The sequence below is a fragment of the Schistocerca nitens genome, chromosome 5 (genome assembly GCF_023898315.1).
Source record: "Schistocerca nitens isolate TAMUIC-IGC-003100 chromosome 5, iqSchNite1.1, whole genome shotgun sequence".
Classification (NCBI taxonomy): Eukaryota; Metazoa; Arthropoda; class Insecta; order Orthoptera; family Acrididae; genus Schistocerca; species Schistocerca nitens.
In genome coordinates this window covers 275080363-275104641 of record NC_064618.1, presented here as the reverse complement: position 1 = coordinate 275104641, position 24279 = coordinate 275080363, and the positions used below count along the sequence as shown (strand labels likewise).

Here is a 24279-nt window from a genome sequence, read left to right as displayed (position 1 = left end):
GATGGGAAGACTGATGTAGCGGGATACTTCAGTGGATCGCTCTCACATTATTGTCTTTGTATCGAACTATATCAACAAACATTTCGCTAACCGCGTATTGCTGTTGTGCCGTCTCTGTTGGTTGCTGGATGTTGTTGACGTTCTTCTCTAGCCGTGGCGGAATGTTTAGTTTCATGGTAGCGGGTAGTCATGAAGACGATAGCCTGTAGCCGCTATCTCTATTGACACTGTACTCAAACTTCGACATTTCCACCGCTTCGCGGACCTTCCTGCTGTATATATTACTTTCTACGGCTAGTTCCGTATGCTCTTAAAATCTGTATAACCCAGTCACATTTTTCTTGATGCTCCGCCACATACGTTTAAGACAGAAAATGCAATCAGCGATAGCGGAGCACCAAGAAAAATAGGACCAGGCCACGGATTTTAAGAACATAGCCCGTCCTAGCGGGAAAAAGTAATATTTATAGAACGGAGGTTGGTGAAGTAGTCAAAATATCGAAGAATGTGTGCAGTTACAATAATCTCGGAAAAAGGGTGTGGGGTTGTTCATCTGTCCCGGAACATAAGTGGAATCCTGAAGATAATTTTAACCCGGGGCTCTAAACGTCCAACACGATGACTCGGTCTTACGACTAACAAGATTTTCCCACCATTTACATAAAATTCTTCTTTCGTTACCTATAAAGTTAACAACATCTCGCTCAAAAGATGAAGCGATGGACCCGCAACCCTAGACACATTCTACATAGAGGGAAATAATAACGCCTATCAAACATTTTAAAAAATCAGTTAAGGCGAATTCTAAGGAAAATCGTGTGTTGTGTGCCGTGTCCAACCAGACAGTATAGACTGATCAGAAAGAAAATTATGGCCACCTACCTAATAGCCGATACGTCAACCTTTGGCATGGATAACAACGGCAACGCGTCGTGTGGTGACGCAATGAGGTCTTGGAGGGTCACTGGAGGGAGCTGGCACCACATCTACATACACCAATCACCTAATCCCCGTAAATTCCGAAGAGGGGGCCGATGAGCTCTGAAGCCACGTTCAATCATATCCCAGATGTCTTCGGTCGGGTTCACCGAGCGAGGTGGCGCAGTGGTTAGCACACTGGACTCGCATTCGGGAGGACGACGGTTCAATCCCGTCTCCAGCCATCCTGATTTAGGTTTTCCGTGATTTCCCTAAATCCTTCCAGGCAAATGCCGGGATGGTTCCTTTGAAAGGGCACGGCCGATTTCCTTCCCAACCCTTCCCTAACCCGAGCTTGCGCTCCGTCTCTAATGGCCTCGTTGTCGACGGGACGTTAAACACTAATCACCACCACCATCTTCGGTCGGGTTCAAATCTGGCGAGTTTCAGGGCCAGTACACGTACTGGAACTCGCCACTGTGTTCCTGGAACCACTCCATCATACTTCTGGTCTTGTGACGAGAGCACTATCTTGATGACAAATGTCTCTACCGTCGGGAGACATGATCGTCATGAAGCAGTGTATGACACTTCTTAGCTGTCATGGTACCTTGCACGAGCTCCACTGGACCCATGTATGCCCACATGAAGATTCCCCAGAGCAGAATTGAGCCTCCGCCAGCTTGTCTCCATCCCGCAGGTTGCTGCCTCTGGATCACGAGGTCCCCGGTTCGATTCCCGGCAGGGTTGGGGATTTTCTCTACCTGGGGACTGGCTGTGTGCGTTGTCCTTATCATACCATCATCATCATCATCATTCGTGACAGTGACTAGATTGGACTGCGCAAAAAGTGGGACTTTGTACAGGCCCTGATGACCGTGCAGTTGAGTGCACCACAAACTAAACATCCTCATCCATCCCAGGGTAGAGGTGTCAAAGAGCTGTTCCCCTAGAAGACGACGGAAACGTGTCCTCCTATCGGCATGACTGTGAAGATGTCGGGATTCATCTGACCATGCAACGCCCTGCCAATGCGCCGATGGTCACGTGCCCATTTCAGTCTTAGTTGCCGGTGTCGTGGTGTTAACACTGGCTCTGCGGAGGCCCATCGTCAGGAGTGTTCGGGGCAGTGTGTGTTCAGACACACTTGTTACTCTGACCAGCATTAAATTCTGGTGTTAGTTCCACCACAGTTCGCCGCCTGTTCCTTTTTCAGTAGTGTGAGCAGCCTAAGATGTCCGACATCTGTAATTAGGGTTGGCCGCCCAACATCACGACGTCTGGACACCGTTTCACTTGATTTCGCCACGTGTTGAAGACACTAACCACAGCACTCCTCGAACATCTGACAAGTCGTGCAGTTTCGGAAATGCTCGTTCCGAGCCTCTAGTGCACCACTATGTGCCGTCACTCAGACTCAGATAGATTGCGGGTCCTCCCAATTCTACACAGGGACAGCACTCTCACTGATACTACGAGTACATGCGCCGTGCATGTGTCTCACTAGCAGTCATTCCTCAACAGGCGACGCTGCCATTACCTGGAGGGGTTTGTGCAGATAGTGATTCGGTGGTCATAATGTTCTGCCTGATCAGTGTACGGACCCTTCTTTTCCGCTAAGAGTCGGTTGTAGGCCAATCACCTACCTCGACGTAGTGCAGTTGTGGCTCACGCCACAACTTGAAACTGGTAGCAGATTTCGCAATTGTGTACGTAACATTTTCGCAACTTGCGACGCCGTGTGGTCGCATCTGTTCTTACCGCCACTCATATCGAGTATCGCCAGTAAGGAGCAACCGATTCGATGCATCCCGTGTGACGAGGGGTGGAAAAATTGAACAGTATTTTGTAAACAATGTAAAAACGTTGTGAGAGTTAGTCATTCACACCCACCCGTTTATTACATTGCTCGTAGTCACTTATCCATACCGAGTTTTTGGAATGTTCCGTGGACATTATTAAAGGGGTTGGTCAAAAATATGGATACACGGCAAACACATTACCGAGCGTAATGCGGTACAGGAAACCCGCTGGCACTCGATACAGCTTCCAGTCGTGTTAGAATCAATAAAATCAACAAATATGGGCAGTTTATGGTTTTCAGGAACATCTCTTACCATTCTTCCTACAAATCAGTGACAAGTCTTGTTAACAATAATGAGGGCGTATAGCGATTGTAACAACACCAACGCTATTCTATTGTACATATAATAATTTTTTCTTCTGATTTTCGGTAAATTGGTGTAAGCGATGTTCTGATTTCGTTTCTTTTTTCTTTTTATGTAATTGTGTTGAGGAAACTATAAACAACTTTCGATGTGAATATTAATATTTATGTGAAATTTCAAGCAATGTTATAACAAAATGAAATGTAAGAAATGTTGAAACTATTGTAAGATGTTAAAGTTGTAATTGTGAGCCTGATCCATACGTAGGTAATGTATTAGGATATGTAGAATGCAAAACCTCGGGTGAATTCCCTGTCTGTAGGGGAGCGGTAAAAGGTGGATGGCAGGCGAGCGCGGGAAAATGCACACGGGCGCAGCACGGCATAACGGGCTCAGCAGTGGTAGTCGGAGTTGGGCATCGGTCTGAGTAACTCGTTCTGGACCGAGGAGGCTCTCCTGGAAGACGTAGTTTCATTGAGCCTCGGATGTGCCGTTTCCGACGACCATACAGCATGGCAAAATTACGTAGGCACTAAATGGAAAAATATTGCGACGCTATGAAGAAGTAAAGTGCCGATACATCAGGAGCCATAGCTGTGATTGTATGTGTGCTCTGTGCCTCGCCATCTCGCCGCCCGCCAACCGCCGCATCGATACGAACAGGTTGAATCATTTAGTACTGTATTCGTGTGGACCAGTGTTACTTTTGTTCCTTACCGTTCAATAACAACTTAACTTTTACCAGAACTGTCCTATCATTTAATTATCCTCATCACTAACCTAGACAGGGTCCTTTCCAAATGTTGTGCAATCCGAGTGTCCCGAGATGAAGATTTAAAGTTTATGTTAATAATAAGTACCTGCAGACCTAGCGGTGTTAGTATGATGTTTAATGAACTTTATTGTTAATGAGTATATAAGTAAAGAACAAAGGTCTGATAAAGTTGGAAGATAATGTTGAAATTGGTTTAGTAATGAAGTTTAATTTATTTGAGACAAAAATAATGGTAATTAAATGAGCAGGAAATAAGCCAAAAAGAGCTATAACTCATATATTGGAAATCTTGAGTGCTTAACGATTTCGATAATAAAAAAAAAATTCAGTACAGTGATCATAACAGTTTCAGGGTCCCCCCCCCCCCCACCTTTTCTTTTCTATTCAGTTAGATTCTGAAGTGTACTGAACTGATTCGACCAGCAAATTTAAAGTCAATATAAAATCAAAATTTATTAGTGTTTTACTTTTTCCAAAATTGACATTGTATGTGTGTTTCGAAAGTGCTATTTCTAGGGTAACCTATGCCCGATTTTAATCAGATCAATAGACAGTACGAAGTTTGTAGTAAACATTATAGTGTATTGTTGTGTATTTATGGCTTGTCCATATTAGTACAGAAAGTGAAATTATTAGTTCAGTAGAATTTTGGTTCTAAAAATTACCATATTATGCAGTGTTATTACGTGTTGTTTTGTATAAAAGTACATCAACTTGTACAGGGGAGAAACTCAGTTAATGCCTAATTAGGCTGGCGACCGTATTATTAACAATTTGGTAGCATCTGCTGTGTTGTTTCTTGTCCGTCCTAACGTGTAGTTGCACTTCAGACTTGCTTGACGTATCATTGTTGTTACTGAGTGTTGTGTCTAGACCATACAGCCAAGACACAATGCTGTAGCCGATAGGGCACGCAAGGCTAACGCAGACGGGCGTGAAGTCTGGAACATGAGAACTTATAAATGAATAAGAAGAAAAGTACGGAGATGCTTGTTACTTAACTTTTAATTAGTCCTTGGAATACATCTCTCTTGAATATTAGTAAGCTATAGGCACTGATACAAATGGCGCCTTGCTAGGTGGTCGCCATTTAACTTAGCAGAGGGCTATTCTACTGTCTATCTCTCGGCAAATGAGAGCAAGGCTTAGCACGTCCAATCGCTAGCTATGTTGTCCGTACAACTGGGGCTGAGGTCTCCTCAGTCTCTCGAGACCTGCCTTGTGGTGGCGCTAGGTTTGCGATCCCACAGTGGCGACACGCGGGTCCGACATGTACTACAGGACCGCGGCCGATTTAAGTTACCACCTAGCAAGTGTGGTGTCTAGCGGTGACACCACACTGAGTGGGTGAAAGTCTGATTTTGCCTCCATTCAGGTACAAGCGGTCAACATATATACCAAAATCCTTTCTTATAAGGTGAATCCCGTCAACTTACCATAGTACAGGCTTTAATAAGTATCGTGCGCAGTAGCGTAGGGTTACACGATCACTCACACTTCTGTGCAAAGTACGCCACAAATGCTCAATAACATTTAGATCTGGTGACTGTGGTGCTCAGCAGAGATGCGACTGTAGCTCCTCGTGCTCACAAAGCCAGTCCTGCACTAAGAGAGCATTGTGAATAGGAGCCCCGTCGTCTTGGAACAGAGCAACACCATTGAGGAATAAACATTGTACAAGGGGATGAACCCGATCATCGTCCTTGGCAGTAAAGCGACAATGGGGGCCAATGTAATACCGTGATGTGACTGCCCAAATCATCACCGAACCACCACTATATTTGATTCTTCGGACATAAACTCGGCCAGAATTAGGAACCAGGTTGAAACACGTCTCCTCCGACGAAATTACTTTCGTTCATTGCTCCATTGCCCAGGGTTTATGGCTTCTGCACCGCACTATTCTCTTACGGGAATTTGCTTCACTGATAAGTGGTTTTGGAATTCCAGATCGCTTTGAAATTCCGAGCCTCCTTTCGTGTTGTTTTGCTGCTGACAGTGTTCGCAAGTGCGACATTCAGGTCTGCAGTGACTTTTGCAGCTGTCGTCCTCTAGTTTTTCTTCACGATACTCTTCAGTGACCGTGTGACCCGCCAGGTTAGCCAAGGGCGCTAATGGGCTGCTTCCTGGACTCCGGTAGGCGCGGCGGCCTCGGATCGAAACCGCCCGGCGGATTAACGACGAGTGACGGTGTATCAGTCGCCGTGGATGTGGTTTTTAGGCGGTTTTCCACATCCCACTAGGTGAATACTGCGCTGGCCCCAACGTCCCGCCTCAGTTACACGACTCGCCGACGATTGAATGGCTCTGGGCACTATGGGACTCAACTGCTGTGGTTATCAGTCCCCTAGAACTTAGAACTACTTAAACCTAGCTAACCTAAGCACATCACACACATCCATGCCCGAGGCAGGATTCGAACCTGCGACCGTAGCAGTCGCACGGTTCCGGACTGAGCGCCTAGAACCGCGAGACCACCGCGGCCGGCCTGACGATTGAAAACGTTCGCACTGGTTCATGGTTTACACTGGACACAACAGCTGGGGTACACTAATTCTGTCCCGGGGGGGGGGGGGGGCGGTGTGGCGACGGGAAGAGCCTCTGGCCATCCTCTGACACTAACATAGCCAAATCCATGGTAACAATACCGACCCCTTGTTGAAGTAGGACAAAGGCACAAAGAAAATGATGACCCATCAGTGACTGTGTCACGATCACTTACCGTGGTGGCTTAGTGGATGGTGTTTTCCAACTTTCCCTATACATAGGATAAATCTTCGATACTCTACCTCTAGAGGCACCAAACACGTTGGCTACATTGGCTATGAAAAAGGCCCCACACGAGCACCAACTTCTACGCATTTGACTTCACTTAGCGCCGACATAATACGCTAACAACTGCACAGCACACTACGGTATCGCAGTGCCTGTGTTGTTCAGAAGTATGACACATTGTTCCTTCGAACATGTAACACGATACAGCTGAAGGTTCTCCATATTTACAACTAAGAATATATTTGACGTGCGCAGTACACTGTTCTGACGACGACTGACACTTCCAGAGTACTGAGGACATTGTACAGGTACCGTATGTGGTCAAACGCAGCAGATCGACCTGCAGGCTTGGCTGCCATCTGCATTTAGTTCAAGCATGCGTCTCTCACTGTGTTTCAGTATTTTTGCCCAATCCTTGTAATTACTCAGTGTATCCACCGGAGTTTGAGAATCTACTGACTGCGAGGGGGGGGGGGGGGGGGCTCCCTTATTGTAAATTAATCTCACCAATGAACTAATGAACTATAGCTACACTACTGGCCATTAAAATTACTACAACACGAAGATGACGTGCTGCAGACGCGAAATTTAACCGACAGGAACAAGATGCTGTGATATGCAAATTATTAGCTTTTCACAGCATTCACACAAGGCTGGCGCCGGTGGCGACATGTACAACGTGCTGACATGAAGAAAGTTTCCAACCGATTGCTCATACACAGCAGTTGACCGGCGTTGCCTCGTGAAACGTTGTTGTGATGCCTCGTGTAAGGAGGAGAAATGTGTACCATCACGTTTCCGACTCTGATAACGGTCGGATTGTAGCCTATCGTGATTGCGGTTTATCGTATCGCGAAATTGCTGCTCGCGTTGGTCGAGATCCAATGACTGTTCGCAGGATATGGAATCGGTGGGTTCAGGAGGGTAATACGGAACGCCTTGCTGGATCCCAACGGCCTCGTATCACTAGCAGTCGAGATGACAGGCATCTTATCCGCATGGCTGTAACGGATCGTGCAGCCACGTCTCGATCACTGAGTCAACACATGGGGGCGTTTGCAAGACAACAACCATCTTCACGAACAGTTCGACGACGTTTGCAGTAGCATGGACTATCAGCTCGGAGACCATGGCTGCGATTACCCCTGACGCTGCATCACAGAGAGGCGCGCCTGCGATGGTAAACTCAACGACGAACCTGGGTGCGCGAACAGCAAAACGTCATTTTTTCGGGTGAATCCAGGTTCTGTTTACACCATCATGATGGTTGCATCCGTGTTTGGCGACATCGCGGTGAATGCACATTGAAAGCGTGTATTCGTCATCGCCATACTGGCGTATCACTCGGCGTGATGGTATGGGGTGCCACTGGTTACACATCTCCGTCACCTCTTGTTCGCATTGAAGGCACTTTGAACAGTGGGCGTTAAATTTCAGATGTGTTACGACCCGTGGCTCTACACTTCATTCGATCCCTGCGAAACCCTACATTTCAGCAGGATAATGCACGACCGAATGTTGCAACTCCTGTACGGGACTTTCTGGATACAGAAAATGTTCGACTGCTGCCCTGGCCAGCACATTCTCCAGATCTCTCACCAACTGAAAACGTCTGGTCAATGGTGGCCGAGCAACTGGCTCGTCACAATACGCCAGTCACTACTCTTGATGAACTGTGGTATCGTGTTGAAGCTGGATGGGGAGCTGTGCCTGTACACGCCATCCAAGCTCTGTTTGACTCAATGCCCAGGCGTATCAAGGCCGTTATTACGGCCAGAGGTGGTTGTTCTGGGTACTGATTTCTCAGGATCTATGTACCCAAATTGCGTGAAAATGTAATCACATGTCAGTTTTAGTATAATATATTTGTCCAATGAATACCCGTTTACCATCTGCATTTCTTCTTGGTGTAGCAATTTTAATGGCCAGTAGGGTCGATCTAAGTTCTTATGAAACGACTGCGGAACAGCCAGTATCCCTACGAGGCAGGACTCCAGAGTGCTCGAGCACTTCATCGGCGCGCACGACCTGGAGGAGCCAGCCGCCCTCCGCGGCGTGTCGCGCCGACACCGCAGCCGCAGCGGCGCTCGGCCGGGGAGCGGGTCGTTCCTTTTTGCCAGCGGCGTGGCTGCCTGCGCCGGCGGACGGCCGCCGATGGCCGCCAGATAGCGCACGTCGCCGCGCGTCCCGCCACGTCCAGCCCAGTACCGGCCGATGGCGGACGGCGATCAGCGCCATCTGCGGCGCGCCTGCTGCGGGCCGCCTATCTGCGCCATCGGCGACGCGTTAGCCGGCCGGTCGGCCACCCCACTGACAGACGCCGACGTGTCCGCCGTTCCGCTGCTCGAGTCCCGATCGGCTATATGCTGCTACAGTCTACAGAGACTCCTCCATCCCAGGTGTGTATCGTTCGGAGCCGCTGCAATCGCTCCACGACACGAGTCCCCTCAACGAGATTTACATCGTAGCGGAGTAGGTCCATTGCAGTATCGTGCACGTTTTAGCTAGCATAGTGGTGTGTTCATGTGGAAGTTTCGTGTGCTTCTAAGGAGGTCTATTTGGGACTGAAACTCTAGCCTGCACTAACAGAAAAAAGGACACATCAGAATCGACCTCGCTCTTCTTTATCGCTCATATGTCCACAGCGATGCTGCTACACTGACATTCCACACCTAGTGCTAATGACTCTGTGTGCAGCATGTTAGGAATAATGAAGCTCAAAAACCAAAGGGAATGATGTGACATAAGTGGAAGTCATAGTTTCATGACAGGTAAATTTATCTGACGTATAGATAATTTTTGGGGTTCCGTACCTCAATCGTAGCAACTGAACCCTTAAATGATCACTTTGTTCTCTCTTTAGACCCGTTTTTCTCACGAACGGTTAGAGATATCAATCTGTAGCTTACGTTACACGCTGACATCTGCGGTTGCTTGGTGATGGCCGGCCGAAGTGGCCGTGCGGTTCTAGGCGCTGCAGTCTGGAACCGCGAGACCGCTACGGTCGCAGGTTCGAATCCTGCCTCGGGCATGGATGTGTGTGATGTCCTTAGGTTAGTTAGGTTTAACTAGTTCTAAGTTCTAGGGGACTAATGACCTCAGAAGTTGACTCCCATAGTGCTCAGAACCATTTGAACCATTTGCTTGGTGATGTGCTCGGGAGCACGACGGCTCAAACCTGCGTCCGGCCATCGTCATTTAGTTTTTACCTTGATTTGCCTAAATCGCTTCAGGCAAATGCCGGAATTGTTCGTTTGGAAGGGCACGGCCAATTTCCTTCCCGTCTGTGATGCCATCCAAGCTTGTACTCACTCTCTGACGCTACCGTCGCAGGTTCGAATCCTGCCTCGGGCATGGATGTGCGTGATGCCCTTAGGTTAGTTAGGTTGAAGTAGTTTTAAGTTCTAGGGGACTGATGACCTCAGTAGTTAAGTCCCATAGTGCTCAGAGCCATTTGAATTCACTCTCTAATAACCTCGATGTCGACGGCACATTAAGCTCAATCTTCCTTCTTCGGATGTGAGATATTTAAGCTTCTAAGTCTATGTAATAAAAATATACGGCTTTTTATGTCACATATTTCGATACTTGCAGTTTCTCTCATCAAAATCTGTGGGTTACTTTCTGTCGACCTATATCCATGAAACTGGAATAGAAGCTAGGTTTCCCAGTACAAGTAAAGGAAAATAACCCAAAAACTGTTAACTTCTAATAATGTCACATAAAATTATAATTATTTGTCATTTCTTGTCCTTGTGTTTGTGCGTCCGTCCTTCCATCAAGAACGGGTATAGTTATCAAATTGAAATTTATGTTACATACTAAGGACTAAAGTCCATTTGGGGTAAAAAATGTAACCTTCCGAGTCAAAACAATCAAAAGGTTCGGCTATCTGCAAGTACCTCTTTTTCTCAGAAACAGGTAGAGGTATTAAGATTCCAAGGTTGTCGGGTGTACTGCCGGATGTAATCGTCAAAGTTCCACGATGTTTCGGCGAACAATCGTTCCACCGTCATCAGGTGGTACTGATGGAATGAGGTATTAAGTTGAATATTTTGTCGAATATTCTCTACGTTCCTTTCGCAGTGTAAATAGCATAAGCAAAAGCAGTCAAAAGATACGGCAATATATATCACATATTTTCATACTCGCAAACTCATTCATTAAAACCTATAGATGAACTAATATTATACGTATTACATGTTGGACCTGGTGGTCTAGCAGTTAAGGACATGACAGGGATACAGAAGTCGTGCGATCGAAGTTCTCTGGGGCTATGATTTCTTACAGTCTTCGTTTTAATCTAGCCTTCATCTCTCAACGATATGAGGAATCGCAAGGAACAACACGCGATTCGGATTTACGCAAAATTGTAGGTCTCCTTTCCCCAGATGGATAACTGGGGAAGGTAGGAGCACGAGAGTTGCCGAAATGGCGTCCAATTCAAAAGATTTCCACCTGGCCATTGACCTACACGAAATTATTGTTATTAGCTGAGCCGTGGCTGTCTTTTGGGCGATAATGACATTGGAAGTCTCATCTTTCACCGCAGGGCTTTGGAGCGGAATCAAAAACTTATTCTTCTGGCGGTGTCCGCTCTCGTTCGTACAACAGAGGAAACAGACTCTCAACATCGCGACCTGAACGAACCCAGTATTCATAGCTTGGCGTCTTCTAGGAGTGTGGAGTTGGATACGAGGGATGTACTGGGCTGTCGCCGGTCGCGTGTTTTACTGCTAAGTTCGATTCGTGACTATTTTAGTCTCCATGGTGGTAGACTGCTGTGGTTTTCCTATGGTTAAAAGAGCGAGTTGACATTAAGGTCTGTTGAATTTTGTTCCTATGAGACTTTCAAATTGCGTACCGGAACTTTTGCTATGATATGCCGTGTGTATGGATTTTTATTATCTTACTGGATTATTTTATTTGCCTGTAACTGATGTCAAGTGTTCTTGAAAGGAGGAGACCACTATGCTAAGCGATCCTTCCTGTTATTGTGTTCTTACGTGCCCACCTTTTTCCCTCATGGCTATCTGGTAGCTCAGTTTGGTGTTTAAAGGATCTTCAAATTGTAATTCTCCTGCGTGTCTCAGACACGAGTCACGAATTAATATAAATTCTAGCCAGTGCCCAATTATTTTAGTGAGATTAATTTTCATATTTGTGTTGGCTTTAGTTTGCCATGTCGGCACTAAATTATGCAGCCCGGCTGATGTAGCCTTACTAGTTAATGCATGTTTAATGAGTGATTGATCACGATGTACTACTTCTCTTAACCCTCGAATGGACGCGCCGCTTTTCGTAACACAAACGTGCGCGTGGCGTACTTTGTACACATGCAAAGAATAACTGTCTTTCTGTGACCTAGGCAAACCACTATGAGCTAAATAGTAGGGTAATTTGAGTTGAATTAAACAGAAGTAGAATAAACTTACATGAGATAAATCACTTTATAATTAAAAAGTAATAAAATAAACTTTCATTATACCACTCCGTTGCCACGGATGACTTCATTAATCTATACCAACAGGTTTCTAAAGCACACACAGCACAACAACACTCTTTCATTGCATTGCAACATAACTTAGGCATTCTATATAGAGGCAGTATCAGTTATCAAAAATTTCTTTGGATCTGCGAATTTTTTTCGAGAACTGCTCTCCACATCCCATATGTATGTGTTGTTTTCACATGTCCTTTGGAAACAAAGCTATGGCATGGGTCACAGCTCATGGCAGGAGAGATGGTTCTTGCTCGTCCACGTGTCACGTACCGTCCTCTTTTCTTGGTGGCAGACTCCTTAATTCTTTGAACTCGTGGTTTTTGGTATGTCTTAAGAAAGGTTGATATGTCGGTAGGAATTGAAAGATTCGCTCTTTCCATTAGCTGAGGCTTCGTAAGGGAAAATGCTATGTCTTTGAAGAAAATCATTCTTTTCTATTTTGGATTTCCCTCATTTGCATGAATAATGATTTGAACATTGACTCTAGTTATAGCCATTAGCGCGTAGAATACGACCAGTGGCTATCTTTCTGTCACCCGTCCGACGGAATACGCACCTCCTAGGTGGTCGAATGTGTCGACTCCTCCTTTGTTACACTATAATCCAAAACTGTCTCTGGTTTACCTGTAGCTTCGTCAAAAATTCCAAAATCGTGTATAGCTAAGAGTAGTAAACCTGTCTTCTTTTTTCGGAACGTACGAACTCACGTCATATCTTTCTGGAAACCATACAGAGAGGTGTGAACAGCCCTACCTTCCTCAGGCAAAAATTCTTGTGGGATCACGTGTTTGTTTTCTCTCAATGTACCGATGCACTTCAGCCGTACTGCAACGAGTATATCAGTTATTCTTGTTTCTTGCCTTGTGCACTAGGACGTGGCTAAGCAATTCCTGGTGTACCAATTACCCATTGTAAAGTTTGTTCCAGAGCCATCAATGTGAGTAACAAGGCTCCCTACGACATCACAGGGAGAAATGGATGCATTGTTTGGTCCTGTACGTTGTTTCCCACAATACACGTCAATATTACTTGTGAAGAATGTTTTAACATCCCCTAAAACAAAAATTTTTATGCCGCATTTATCCGGTTTCTACAGAATATACTGAACAAAAGGACAGCTACCCCGAGAATCTTGTAACTTGCCGTCACAAAATTGCCATCGCTGTAGTTCTTCTTGCCGTCACAGTAGTTGAGAATTGAGAGACCTAGCGCATTTTTCATATAATCAAAAAATCGCAATAAATCAAAGATTTCTCGTAATTCACACACAAAAATCAGAAATAAATCGATTATTTTTATACTTTTAAAAAATCTCGATTTTTTGCGCCAGCCAAGCCTGAACGAAAAATCGCAAAATAAAAGAAAACAAGAAAATTAATTAAAAATAACATCAAAAACCTTAAAAAGTCATCCATTTAATCAAAATTTGAAAAATTACCCTGCACGAGCCTGCATCAGCCTGCACGAGCCTGCATTAGCCTGAACGAGCCTGCACAAGTAAATATATAAGTAAAAGAACATCATTGATTCATTCATTGGTTAAAAGTATTTCATGCATTGGTTTCCCAGTTTTCGTTTCTTTTAAACCTTTATATGTGAAGAAAATATTTTTTTCATCATTCACTGCTTTCAGAGTATGTTTGTCAAATATCTTAACATATCTATCTGGTAATGTAATTTTAAATTGTCCATCTAGGATACACTTAACTTTCTTACCGAAGTTAGTATCAGCAATTTCAAAGTTAGATGCTTTATACTTTCTATTAATCTCAAGTTCATTCAGCTTTATAAACTCATATGAGTTGTTTAACTTAGCGAACAATTGATTATTCATTTTCGTTTGTATTTGTATAGGAATAAATTTACTAAATATTTATTAAAAAATTTCTTTCTTAATAAATGGAGGAAAAAACTCCACTGTCAGTAAAGGTGTGTAATAAATGTGGTGAGACCAAGAGCTTGGACTATTTCTATAGAAATAAGAATACAAAAGATAAACGTTCCACTGCATGTAAAACTTGTTCAGATGAGATACATAAAGAATACTGCAGAAATAATAGAGAAAAAATTCGAGCATATTTTCATAACTATGTAGACAGACATCCAGAAAGGTATGCAATCACAAATAATGAAAAGCTAAAAAAATACCATGAAAATAAGGAAAAATTGCTTGAGAAAGTTCCTTGTGAGTGTGGTAAATATGTATGTAAAACATATCTCAAAAAACATCAACAAACAGGTGTCCATATGGAGAGGCTCAAGAATATGGAGAAAATCAAGAAAATGGAGAACACTGAAGTTATTGAATAATTATTGAATAAATTTTTCCCCTAATAAATGGAGAGAAATCTGAGAGCTCAGAATCTCAACACTATGAGAGTTGTTGATCTTAGACCTCTAGCTAGGTCTCTTGGTATAAGAGGATATTATAAAATGACAAAAGATGAATTAATCAGAACTATTGCTAGACATTATTATAATGTTAACCAAGTTAAGAAAGTAAATTTTGATACTCTACCATTTCTTGATGCAGATATAAAAGAAGAATATAAAGCAGAATCGAAAGATCTGAAGAATATATTTCCATTCTCTACAGATGTATTTCAAGAGCCATCAAAGAAAGATCTGAAGAATATATTTCCATTCTCTACAGATATATTTCAAACAACAGCAAAGAAGGAGTTGAAGGAAATATTCCCCTTCTCAACAAATGTATTTGAAAAGCCTAGAACAAGAAATACCAACAGGAGTTATTCCGTTGAGAAAGCTTTTTCAAACAGATTGCAAACCATCAATATTGAAAATACTAACAAGTTGATAGATCCAAGGTATTTCCTTACTTCTGTTGAAAAGGATGTGTTTAAATTAATAAAAGATAATTTAAAGATCCACAATGGCTTAAAAGTGAATATGCAATTATTCTGTGAATTTAAACTACCCAATAACAATAAAACTCAAACATTTAAATTTCAGTCATACAATCATACAATTACTCATGAGAAAGATATTAACAAATTTTTAAAGAATTCAAAAAGAGAACAGTTACCAAAGCTAACAGAGTTTCAAGCAAGAGGATCAGGGTGGACTTTAGAAAGAGTTATTGGATTACAAATAGCAATTAACAGATATAATCCTCTAAGAGGATCATCTTATATTGAATTGCCAGAGGAAATAAAAAATAAAAAAGCATGTATTAATGTGAAAAATAATGACCAAAAATGTTTTCTTTGGGCTATTAAATCAGCACTCTATCCAGTACAAAAGGATCCACAAAGAGTGACCAAATATAAAAAAGTTGGACTTGAAATTGATGAAAAACTAAATAAATTCCAGTATCCAATTAAAATAGAAGACATTAAAAAGATAGAAAATCTTCTGAATATCTCATTTAATGTATATTCTTATAATGATTTCTATTCTGTCTACCCACTAAAAGTGACAGGAAATAAAAGAGATAAACATATTAACTTACTATATTTTAAAGAAAAAGACAATGGACATTATTGTTGGATTAAAGACTTATCAAAATTAGCATCAATGCAGATTACAAAACACAATGGTCGCAAATTTATTTGTGATATGTGTTTACTCCACTTCAATTCTGAAGAAAAATTGAAAAAACATGTTCCAGATTGCTTAGTAAATAAACCGGTTAAAGTAGAACTACCATCTAAAGGAGACACAATCACATTTGAAAATTACAAGAATAAAATGAAAGTTCCTTTTGTCATATATGCAGACTTTGAGAGCTTGTTAAATAAAATTGACACATGTCAACCAAATCCAGATGAATCATATACGATGAAGTATCAGAAACATGAACCATGTGGATTCTGCTATTATATAAAGTATGCTAATGGACATTATAAAGATCCAGTTATATATAGAGGGCCAGATGCAAAAAGCAAATTCATTGAGATGATTAAGAAAGAAGTGGAGGTGATAGGTGATATTTATTCTGAAAAAGAACCAATGAAACCACTAACAACAGATGAAAGAAAAGCATATTCTAAAGCAAAGATATGTCATATCTGTGAAGGTAAATTAAGTGAATTACCTCCTTTATTGATGAGATTAAAACATTCTATAGAAAATAAAATAAAACACATTAATGGTCAATTGGAGTCATTAAGGAAAAGAAATATAGATGAAAGTAATGAGAAGGTACAAAGATATAAAAACTCATTACAATATAATAATAAGCAATTAGAAACTTTCAATGATAATGCAGAAGGTAATATTAAAAAAGTTCATGATCATGATCATTTAACTGGTTTATTCAGAGGTGCTGCACATAGTTACTGTAACCTACGATATCAGTTACCAAGATTTGTCCCCATTTATCTCCACAATCTCTCAGGATATGATTCACATTTATTTGTAAAAGAACTTGGATATGATGAGAAACCTATAGATCTGATTCCAAATAATGAAGAAAAATACATAAGCTTTGGCAAATGTACTGAAAATATAAAGATGAAGTTCTTAGATTCATTCAGATTCATGGCTTCTTCTTTAGATAAACTCTCATCTAATTTGAAGAAAGATCAAATGGAAAATACCAAAAAGTTCTTTCCAGAAGGTAAAGTGGATCTGGTTATCAGAAAAGGTGTTTATCCATACGATTACATGGACAGCTGGAAAAGATTTGAAGAAACACAACTACCATCAAAAACTGAATTCTATAGTAAACTGAGTGATTGTGACATAAGTGATGAAGATTATGAACATGCGAAATTAGTTTGGGAAAAGTTTAATATCAAAAATCTTGGAGAATACCACGACTTGTATTTAAAAACTGATGTTCTATTACTAGCTGATGTATTTGAAAACTTTAGAGAAACATGCATGAAAGCATATAGTTTGGATCCAGCATGGTACTACACAGCACCAGGATTAAGTTGGGATGCAATGCTGAAAATGACTAAACAACCACTTGATTTATTACATGATTATGATATGATATTGATGATTGAGAAAGGAATTAGAGGTGGAATATCACAATGCTGTAAGAGATATGTAAAAGCAAATAACAAATATATAAAAGATTTTGATAAAGAAAAGGACTCAAATTATTTAATGTATCTTGATGCTAATAATCTATATGGATGGGCAATGTCACAATATTTACCTTATGGTGAATTTGAATGGTTGAATTATCCTCAATTTTATGTAAACCATTGGAGAAAAAACATTATGAAAATGGAAGATAATTCTGAATATGGATATATTCTTGAAGTGGATTTAGAATATCCAGAAGAATTACATGATGTACATAAAGATCTTCCACTTGCTCCAGAAAATAAAATTATTTCAGGAACAAAAGAGTCAAAACTAATAACAACATTACAAAACAAAATGAAATATGTGATACATTACAGAAATTTAAAACAGTATTTAAAACTGGGGATAAAGATGACAAAGATTCATAGAATTCTCAAATTTAAACAGTCAGATTGGTTAAAGAAATACATAGATTTGAATACTCAAATGAGAACTAAGGCAACAAATGATTTTGAGAAAGATTTCTATAAACTGATGAATAACTCAGTGTTTGGGAAAACGATGGAGAATATAAGGAACAGAGTGGATATAAAGTTAGTATCTGATGCTGAAGTATGTGATATATTAATAGCTAAACCGAATTTCAAGTCTAGAACAATATTCAATGAAAAATTGGTTGCAATACACATGCAGAAGATAAAAATACAGTTCAATAAGCCAATATATGTGGGTATGAGTATCTTAGATTTATCAAAAGAATTGATGTATGATTTCCATTACAATATTATGAAACCGAAGTATGGGGATAATATTGAACTGTGTTATCAAGACACTGACTCATTCATATATAACATAAAAACTGAAGATTTCTACAAAGATATGAAAGATATGGTTGAACTATTTGATACAAGTGACTATCCAAAAGATAACCAGTATAGCATACCACAAGTGAATAAGAAAGTTTTGGGTAAGATGAAAGATGAATGTAGTGGAAAAATTATGACAGAATTTGTAGGGTTAAGAGCAAAAATGTATGCCTATAAAGTAGACGAAAAAGAGAATAAAAAATCTAAAGGTGTGAAGAAATGTGTGGTGAAAAATAAAATATCGTTAGAAGATTATAAAGATTGCCTCTTTAATAATAGGGAAAAATACAGAACAATGAATCTCATTAGAAGTGAGAAACATGAGATATATACTGTAGAAGTAAATAAAAAAGCTCTAAGTCCTCATGATAATAAAAGAATTGTTTTAGAAAATAAAATAGATACATTACCATATGGTCATTATAGTAAATCAACAACATAAATGACATTAGTTGAAATTCTCTAATTGATTAAGTGATTCTTTCAAATTGCTTATGATATCCAACATCTTGGAAGTAGATTTTGAACAATCTATTCCAAATAATGAAAGATCAAATTTACCTGCTCTAACAACAGAATTTGTAAATTCACTATACTCATAGAATGTTTTATCTTTAATAAAGTATAATAATCCATTTGTATATCTGAAACTAGATTCTATACCTGGAGGTATTCCTGAAAATTCTTTTGTAATACGTCCATATTTTTTACTTATTCCCTTACATTCATCAATTTCTACATAATAAACATCATCAAAAAATATAAAGCTTTTACCAGAATATGTGTTCACAGCTGAATGTAGAATTACATTTTTTCGTAATGAAAGAGATGTTAAAGATGTTGGATAACCAAATTTTAACCTAAAAGAGGGTATTTCCATTATATACAATTTGTTGTCAATGAATAAAATAACATCTCCAGATGGTCTTTGATATGAAGCAGTTATATTGTTAAATCCTTTTGGAAGAAATGTTAACCAATCACTTATAAGTTGTGGTTTAGTGCGAACATCTAAATTATCCAAATCCATTATCCAAACCCATTTCTCATAGTAAATATATAGGACCTGATCGACAATCAGAAAGTTTTTAATTTTATTATTCAGCTTACATAATTCTGGAGGATCTAAATCTTTTTCTTCATCATCAGTCTCCTCATCTTCCTCATCATCATCATCATCTCCTACAACTGGTTTCCCATATAAGCTTTGTACTACAAGAATATCATCTTTACTTAATTCAATATTGGAACTGTTATATAATGGATACATGATTGAGGTATTTTCTGCTGAATGAGGAATTCCTAATGTATGACCAATTTCATGAACTAAAACTGCATAAAAGTTTATCTTCTCTTTTGGAGTATTTGTATCAATCTCAAAGTACCAATCTTCATCTTGATCCATATGGATTTCAACAACATCATTATTAGAATTTGGGTAATTTGCATGAGCCAGTACACCTGATTTACCATCAAATCGTTTAGGACAATAATGTTGTCCACTTGATTCTTTCCTATGCAAACGTCTCTTATTTGAAATGATGATGTCATAATTTGAACTATCTTCTTCAAAAATTAGATCTGTATGCTCTTTCCAAGTATTAAAAGCAATTTCACTCAATTCTTTCATTCTTTTCGATGAACCTGCATAATACCATTTAATAGTTTTCTTATTCCATTTAGCAATATGTGAGGTAAAAGATACTGCATGATCTTCTACACCACATCGAGGTTTGTTTATCAGATCTAAAGTTTCTTGATCTATTTCACCAGTAGGTTTCAAATTAAACTTCTTTTGGAATAAAATTAAGGCATTTTTGATATCTGAAATTTCACCAATATTTGTTGATTCTGCTTCGAGATATCCAAATTCCTGTAAATACTTTATAATGTTTTCTTTTTCATTACTATCTTCTCCTGTAGCTATCTTCACTAACAACAAGGTTACAATTAATATTTTCATTTATATAGGTTAAAATTATTGAATGAATAAGAAAATAAAAAAATCTCTACTTCCGCATTATTTATTGTCTTTAGTGTACTAATAGCCAATGTCTACACTTAAAATAAAAAAGAAAGATAAAAGAATTACAGGATAACATTACTCTTATTAACCCAACCATTGTGAGAATTATCGAAGCCTAACCACTTAACATATACCTTATCACCTTTCTTCTTCAATATTTTTTCAACAAGATATACATCTGGGTAATTTGTCTTCTGTAATTCATATTCATAGAAAGAACCTTTTATCTCCTCACCACTACTGTCTTTTAATTTATATGTAACTGGATTGGATAACACAACATCTGTTATTTCAAATATCTCTGTTGACCAGTTAGCAGTATATCCCTTTTCAAATATTCCTTTCAGTTTACTAATTCTCACTTTATCTCCAACATTATACTTATTTTTCTCAGTGACTGTAACAACACTCTGTGGTTTGTAATTCTTATCAACTTCTTTTGGTTTCATTTTTGTTGTTCTATGCTTTGTATTGTTGTAATCATTGACCAATTTGGAGACTAAATCAATCCACTTATAATTACCTTGAAGAGCGAATCTCTTCCACATTTTCTCTTTAAGTGTTCTGTTAAATCGTTCTACAACAGATGCTTTCATCTCTGTAAAAGTAGAATATTGATTGATATCATACTGCTTCATGAGTTTTTCAACATCTTTATTATAGAATTCTTTACCATTATCTGTTTGTAGATGTTTAGGATACCTTTCATTGAATATTCTTTGAAAAGCATCAGCTACATTTTTACCTCTCTTATCTGTAACTGGAATAGCCCATGCATACTTTGAGAAAACATCAATTACTGTTAATAAATATTTATAGCCTCTATTTATTTTTGAAATTCCTTTCAGTTTTCCAGAATCCATTTCTACTAAATCTGCTTGCCATAAATCATCAATACCGAGTGAAATAACCTCTCTTCTGGGAAAATTTTTCCTCATTGGTTTATGCAATTCATTTATAATTTCTTCACGAATATTCACACTTCCAGAACCAACTTTATTTTGATCTAAACAAAATTTTTTTTAATGAATTTACTCTTTTTGCTTTGACATACTGTGCAAATACCTTCAATTCTCTGTCTACCATTTTTAGTTGTCACTCTTTGAGGATGATGTGTCTCTGTATACTTCTTACACTTTAAACACCAAATGTGATCATTCATTTATAAGTGATAAAAAAGATAAAATAATTTAAGATGATTCTCCTTCAGATAATAATTCACCAAATACATAAATTACAACATCTACAGGGACTGTTTTAACTGATTCTTTAAGCCTTATAGTTAGAAAATTTCCTTTACTTATTACTAGTGATTGACTTTCCGAGTTGATTAAGCTTAGTTTGTCAAATATACTTATAGCAATATCAAAATCTTGAATAAATAGATCACTATTTATATTTTTACCAAGTACCATGATTCTTCTTAGTTTGAAGTTATACTCAAAAGTATGCATCTTTTCTTCAGCTCCAGTATGAAAAGTGAATTCAATTATCTGTTTATCATACACTCTGTTCTGAAAATTGTCTATTTGTGCAATGTAAGGTGCTAAATCAGTTTTTGTGAAATAATCAAATAAAACTTTCTCAATCTCTTTTTTACTGTAGTAGTTACTGAACTGTGTTAGAATACTTGAGTATTCAGCTTTACTAACAACATCCAATAATTTGTTTTCAAGATACTGTTTTGTAACTGCATCATATCCACTTATTGGATCAGCTATATTAACTATTCTTCTTCCCAGAAAATTGATATAACTCTTTGATTTCTTAAGAAGATCTGTAAAATACTTTTGAAACTTGAGAAAATTCTTTTCTACATCTTTCAGCTTGTCTAAATCGGGTAACACTATATCACTTGTCTCAGCTATCTTATTTCCAAAAATGTCCATTTAATATATTTAAAATTTCATCAAACTTACAACCATCGGAAAACAGTTTTAAAACGAATAAACATAAATGTCCACAAATATAATCATCGAATTTTTGAATCCTGTCTACATTATAATACAACTCATCTGATCCTAGATATTTAACCAATTCTGTTGGAATATTTCCTCCAAATGAATCAAACACATACTTCTTGTTACTGCTTTTATAATAACAAATCCAGTGTGTGCCAACATGATCTGATGTATCTAAATTTACGATACCACATTCAATTCTATTTGGCTTTAACGGAAGTTCATCAATCATGAAAACACCTCTAAAGTTCTTAATTTTCAGTTCTTTTACTAATTTTTCTATATCAAAATTACTTAAAGCGTGTTTATAGTTCTCAATTATTTTTTTGAAATTTTTTTTTAATCCCAGTACCTTTCTTCTTCTCCATCTCCAAATTATGTCTCTTTTGTTCTACCAATTCAGCATCATCTTTCTTTTTCTTCTGAACTGCATTTGTAATTGCTGCAGCACCTCCTGCTAATGATCCTAATGCACCTAATGCCGCAAATAATAGTGGGAGAAAACCTCCTTCATGTTCATTTAAACCAGAACCTTCTTTCTTTTGTTTCAAGTATTCAAAGATCTTTTTAATAACTGGAATACCTAATGTCAGAATAAGAGAGCCACCTTTTTTAATCTGATTGGACTTTTGTCTCTTCTGAACATCAGTTTAATAATTATCAAGGAAATCATATTTATTTAATTCATCTCTGGATAATTTTATCTTTACAGATTTTGGTTTAGTTTTACCACCTGGAGTAATATTATAGTCAATTGAAAATGTTTTCATTTATATAGGAAAAAAATTTATGTTATAGTCCCCAGCCATTATCATCCATTTCAATACCCATTCCTAATTTTCTTTTTCCATACATTATTCCTCTTACAGCAGTTGCTGCTATTTTCTCTTTCAAATCAGCATCTGGACTGTGCATTCTCTCTTTTGCTTTAAGTTGTAAAATTTTATCCGCTTCATGTCTATGTTCTAAATCTTTATGATCTCTGTATGCAATATCATGTTTCTTACAAGCCTCATCTAATGGATTGATTCCTTTATCCCCTCGTGCCAATCTTTCTTCTAACTTCGTAAAGGGACCACAATATGAATATCCTGGAATATGCATCTCAGGAAATGGTGCATTGTTTAAAACCCAGTTGACTAATCCTTTACCATATTTCTCTGATTTCCAGAATGTGTGTGGTAAATTATTCAAAAATCTGATTAAATATGGAATACCTTTAGGATTATTAATTATAAAATCATTAAATTTGTTTGTTAACATTTTTGTTATTGCCACCTTTTCATTGTGAAAGTTTTTATTTCCAGCTAATTCTTCTCCATGAATAACAGTTAATCGATCGATTAAATCTCTCACATCATTCATCCAAACATATTCAACAGGTTTCTCTGTATACTTTTTTATCAATCCTTCACCAGATCTTGTTGGGCTTGATTTGTTTCTCAGTTTCTGCCATATCGGTTTAATTAATTCATTATATTTATCACTTACACTGGATTTGGGTTTCTTAGAATCTGGATCATTGTTTTGAAATATTGCATTAGTTAATAGTAAAATATCTTCATATGTATCTAAATCTTCTTCATAATATCCATCACCATCAACACTATTTTGAGTTAAGAGTTTCATTAAATCATCTGTTGCTTTGTAAACTTTTCCTTTGATTAAAATGGTGTCATTATTAAATTTAACTTGTGAATCGCCTATATAATGTTTTCCATTTTCAAATCGTAGCCCAAATACTCTGTCATTAAGAGCTCCAAGGTATTTTGATACTGTTGGACCAATATAGGTAGTTGGAGGCAATAATTTCTCTGTACTCATCTTTTGTTTTTCTTTTTGTTCTACACTTTTCAGCATTTGTTCAAGTTGTTTCTGTTTTTGAGGTGATGGAGTAGAAACACTTGGAATATCATCATCTTTAGGGAATAAACTTCTCTCAAATGATGTTTCAGTTGGTGTTGAAGGAATCGGAAATATATCATCATAATTTTCTTGATGATGATGATGGTAAGGAACCATCTGTTTTTCAACTTCTCTGTTTTCTTCAATTGCTTTCAACACATTATCACCTAAGCCCTCAATTCCTTCCTTAACTTGTTGAATTGCATCAATAACAGGCTGATCTTCTTTTTTATATTTCTCATACTCTGTTCTTGGTTGTTTCTTCCATGTTCGAAAAGCTTCTTTCAACTCTTCTTTTTTCTTTCTATTTCTCTTTGCTTTCTTAACAATTTCAGGATCATAACCACTATGCTTACTAACCTCCTTAGAGTGATCGTA

The 24279-nt window shown here is 38.5% G+C and overlaps 1 protein-coding gene across 1 annotated transcript in view; it reads right to left on the bottom strand.

Moving 5' to 3' along the window:
- Positions 1–24279, bottom strand: part of LOC126260380 (matrix metalloproteinase-18-like) — a 59887-nt gene that overhangs the window by 30669 nt on the left and 4939 nt on the right. The window contains exons 2-3 of the mRNA XM_049957707.1: positions 18571–19941; positions 8619–8903 (exon numbers count right to left, since the gene is read on the bottom strand). Coding sequence (XP_049813664.1) covers positions 8619–8903; positions 18571–19941 — 1656 coding nt within the window. The remainder of the gene's footprint in view (positions 1–8618; positions 8904–18570; positions 19942–24279) is intronic.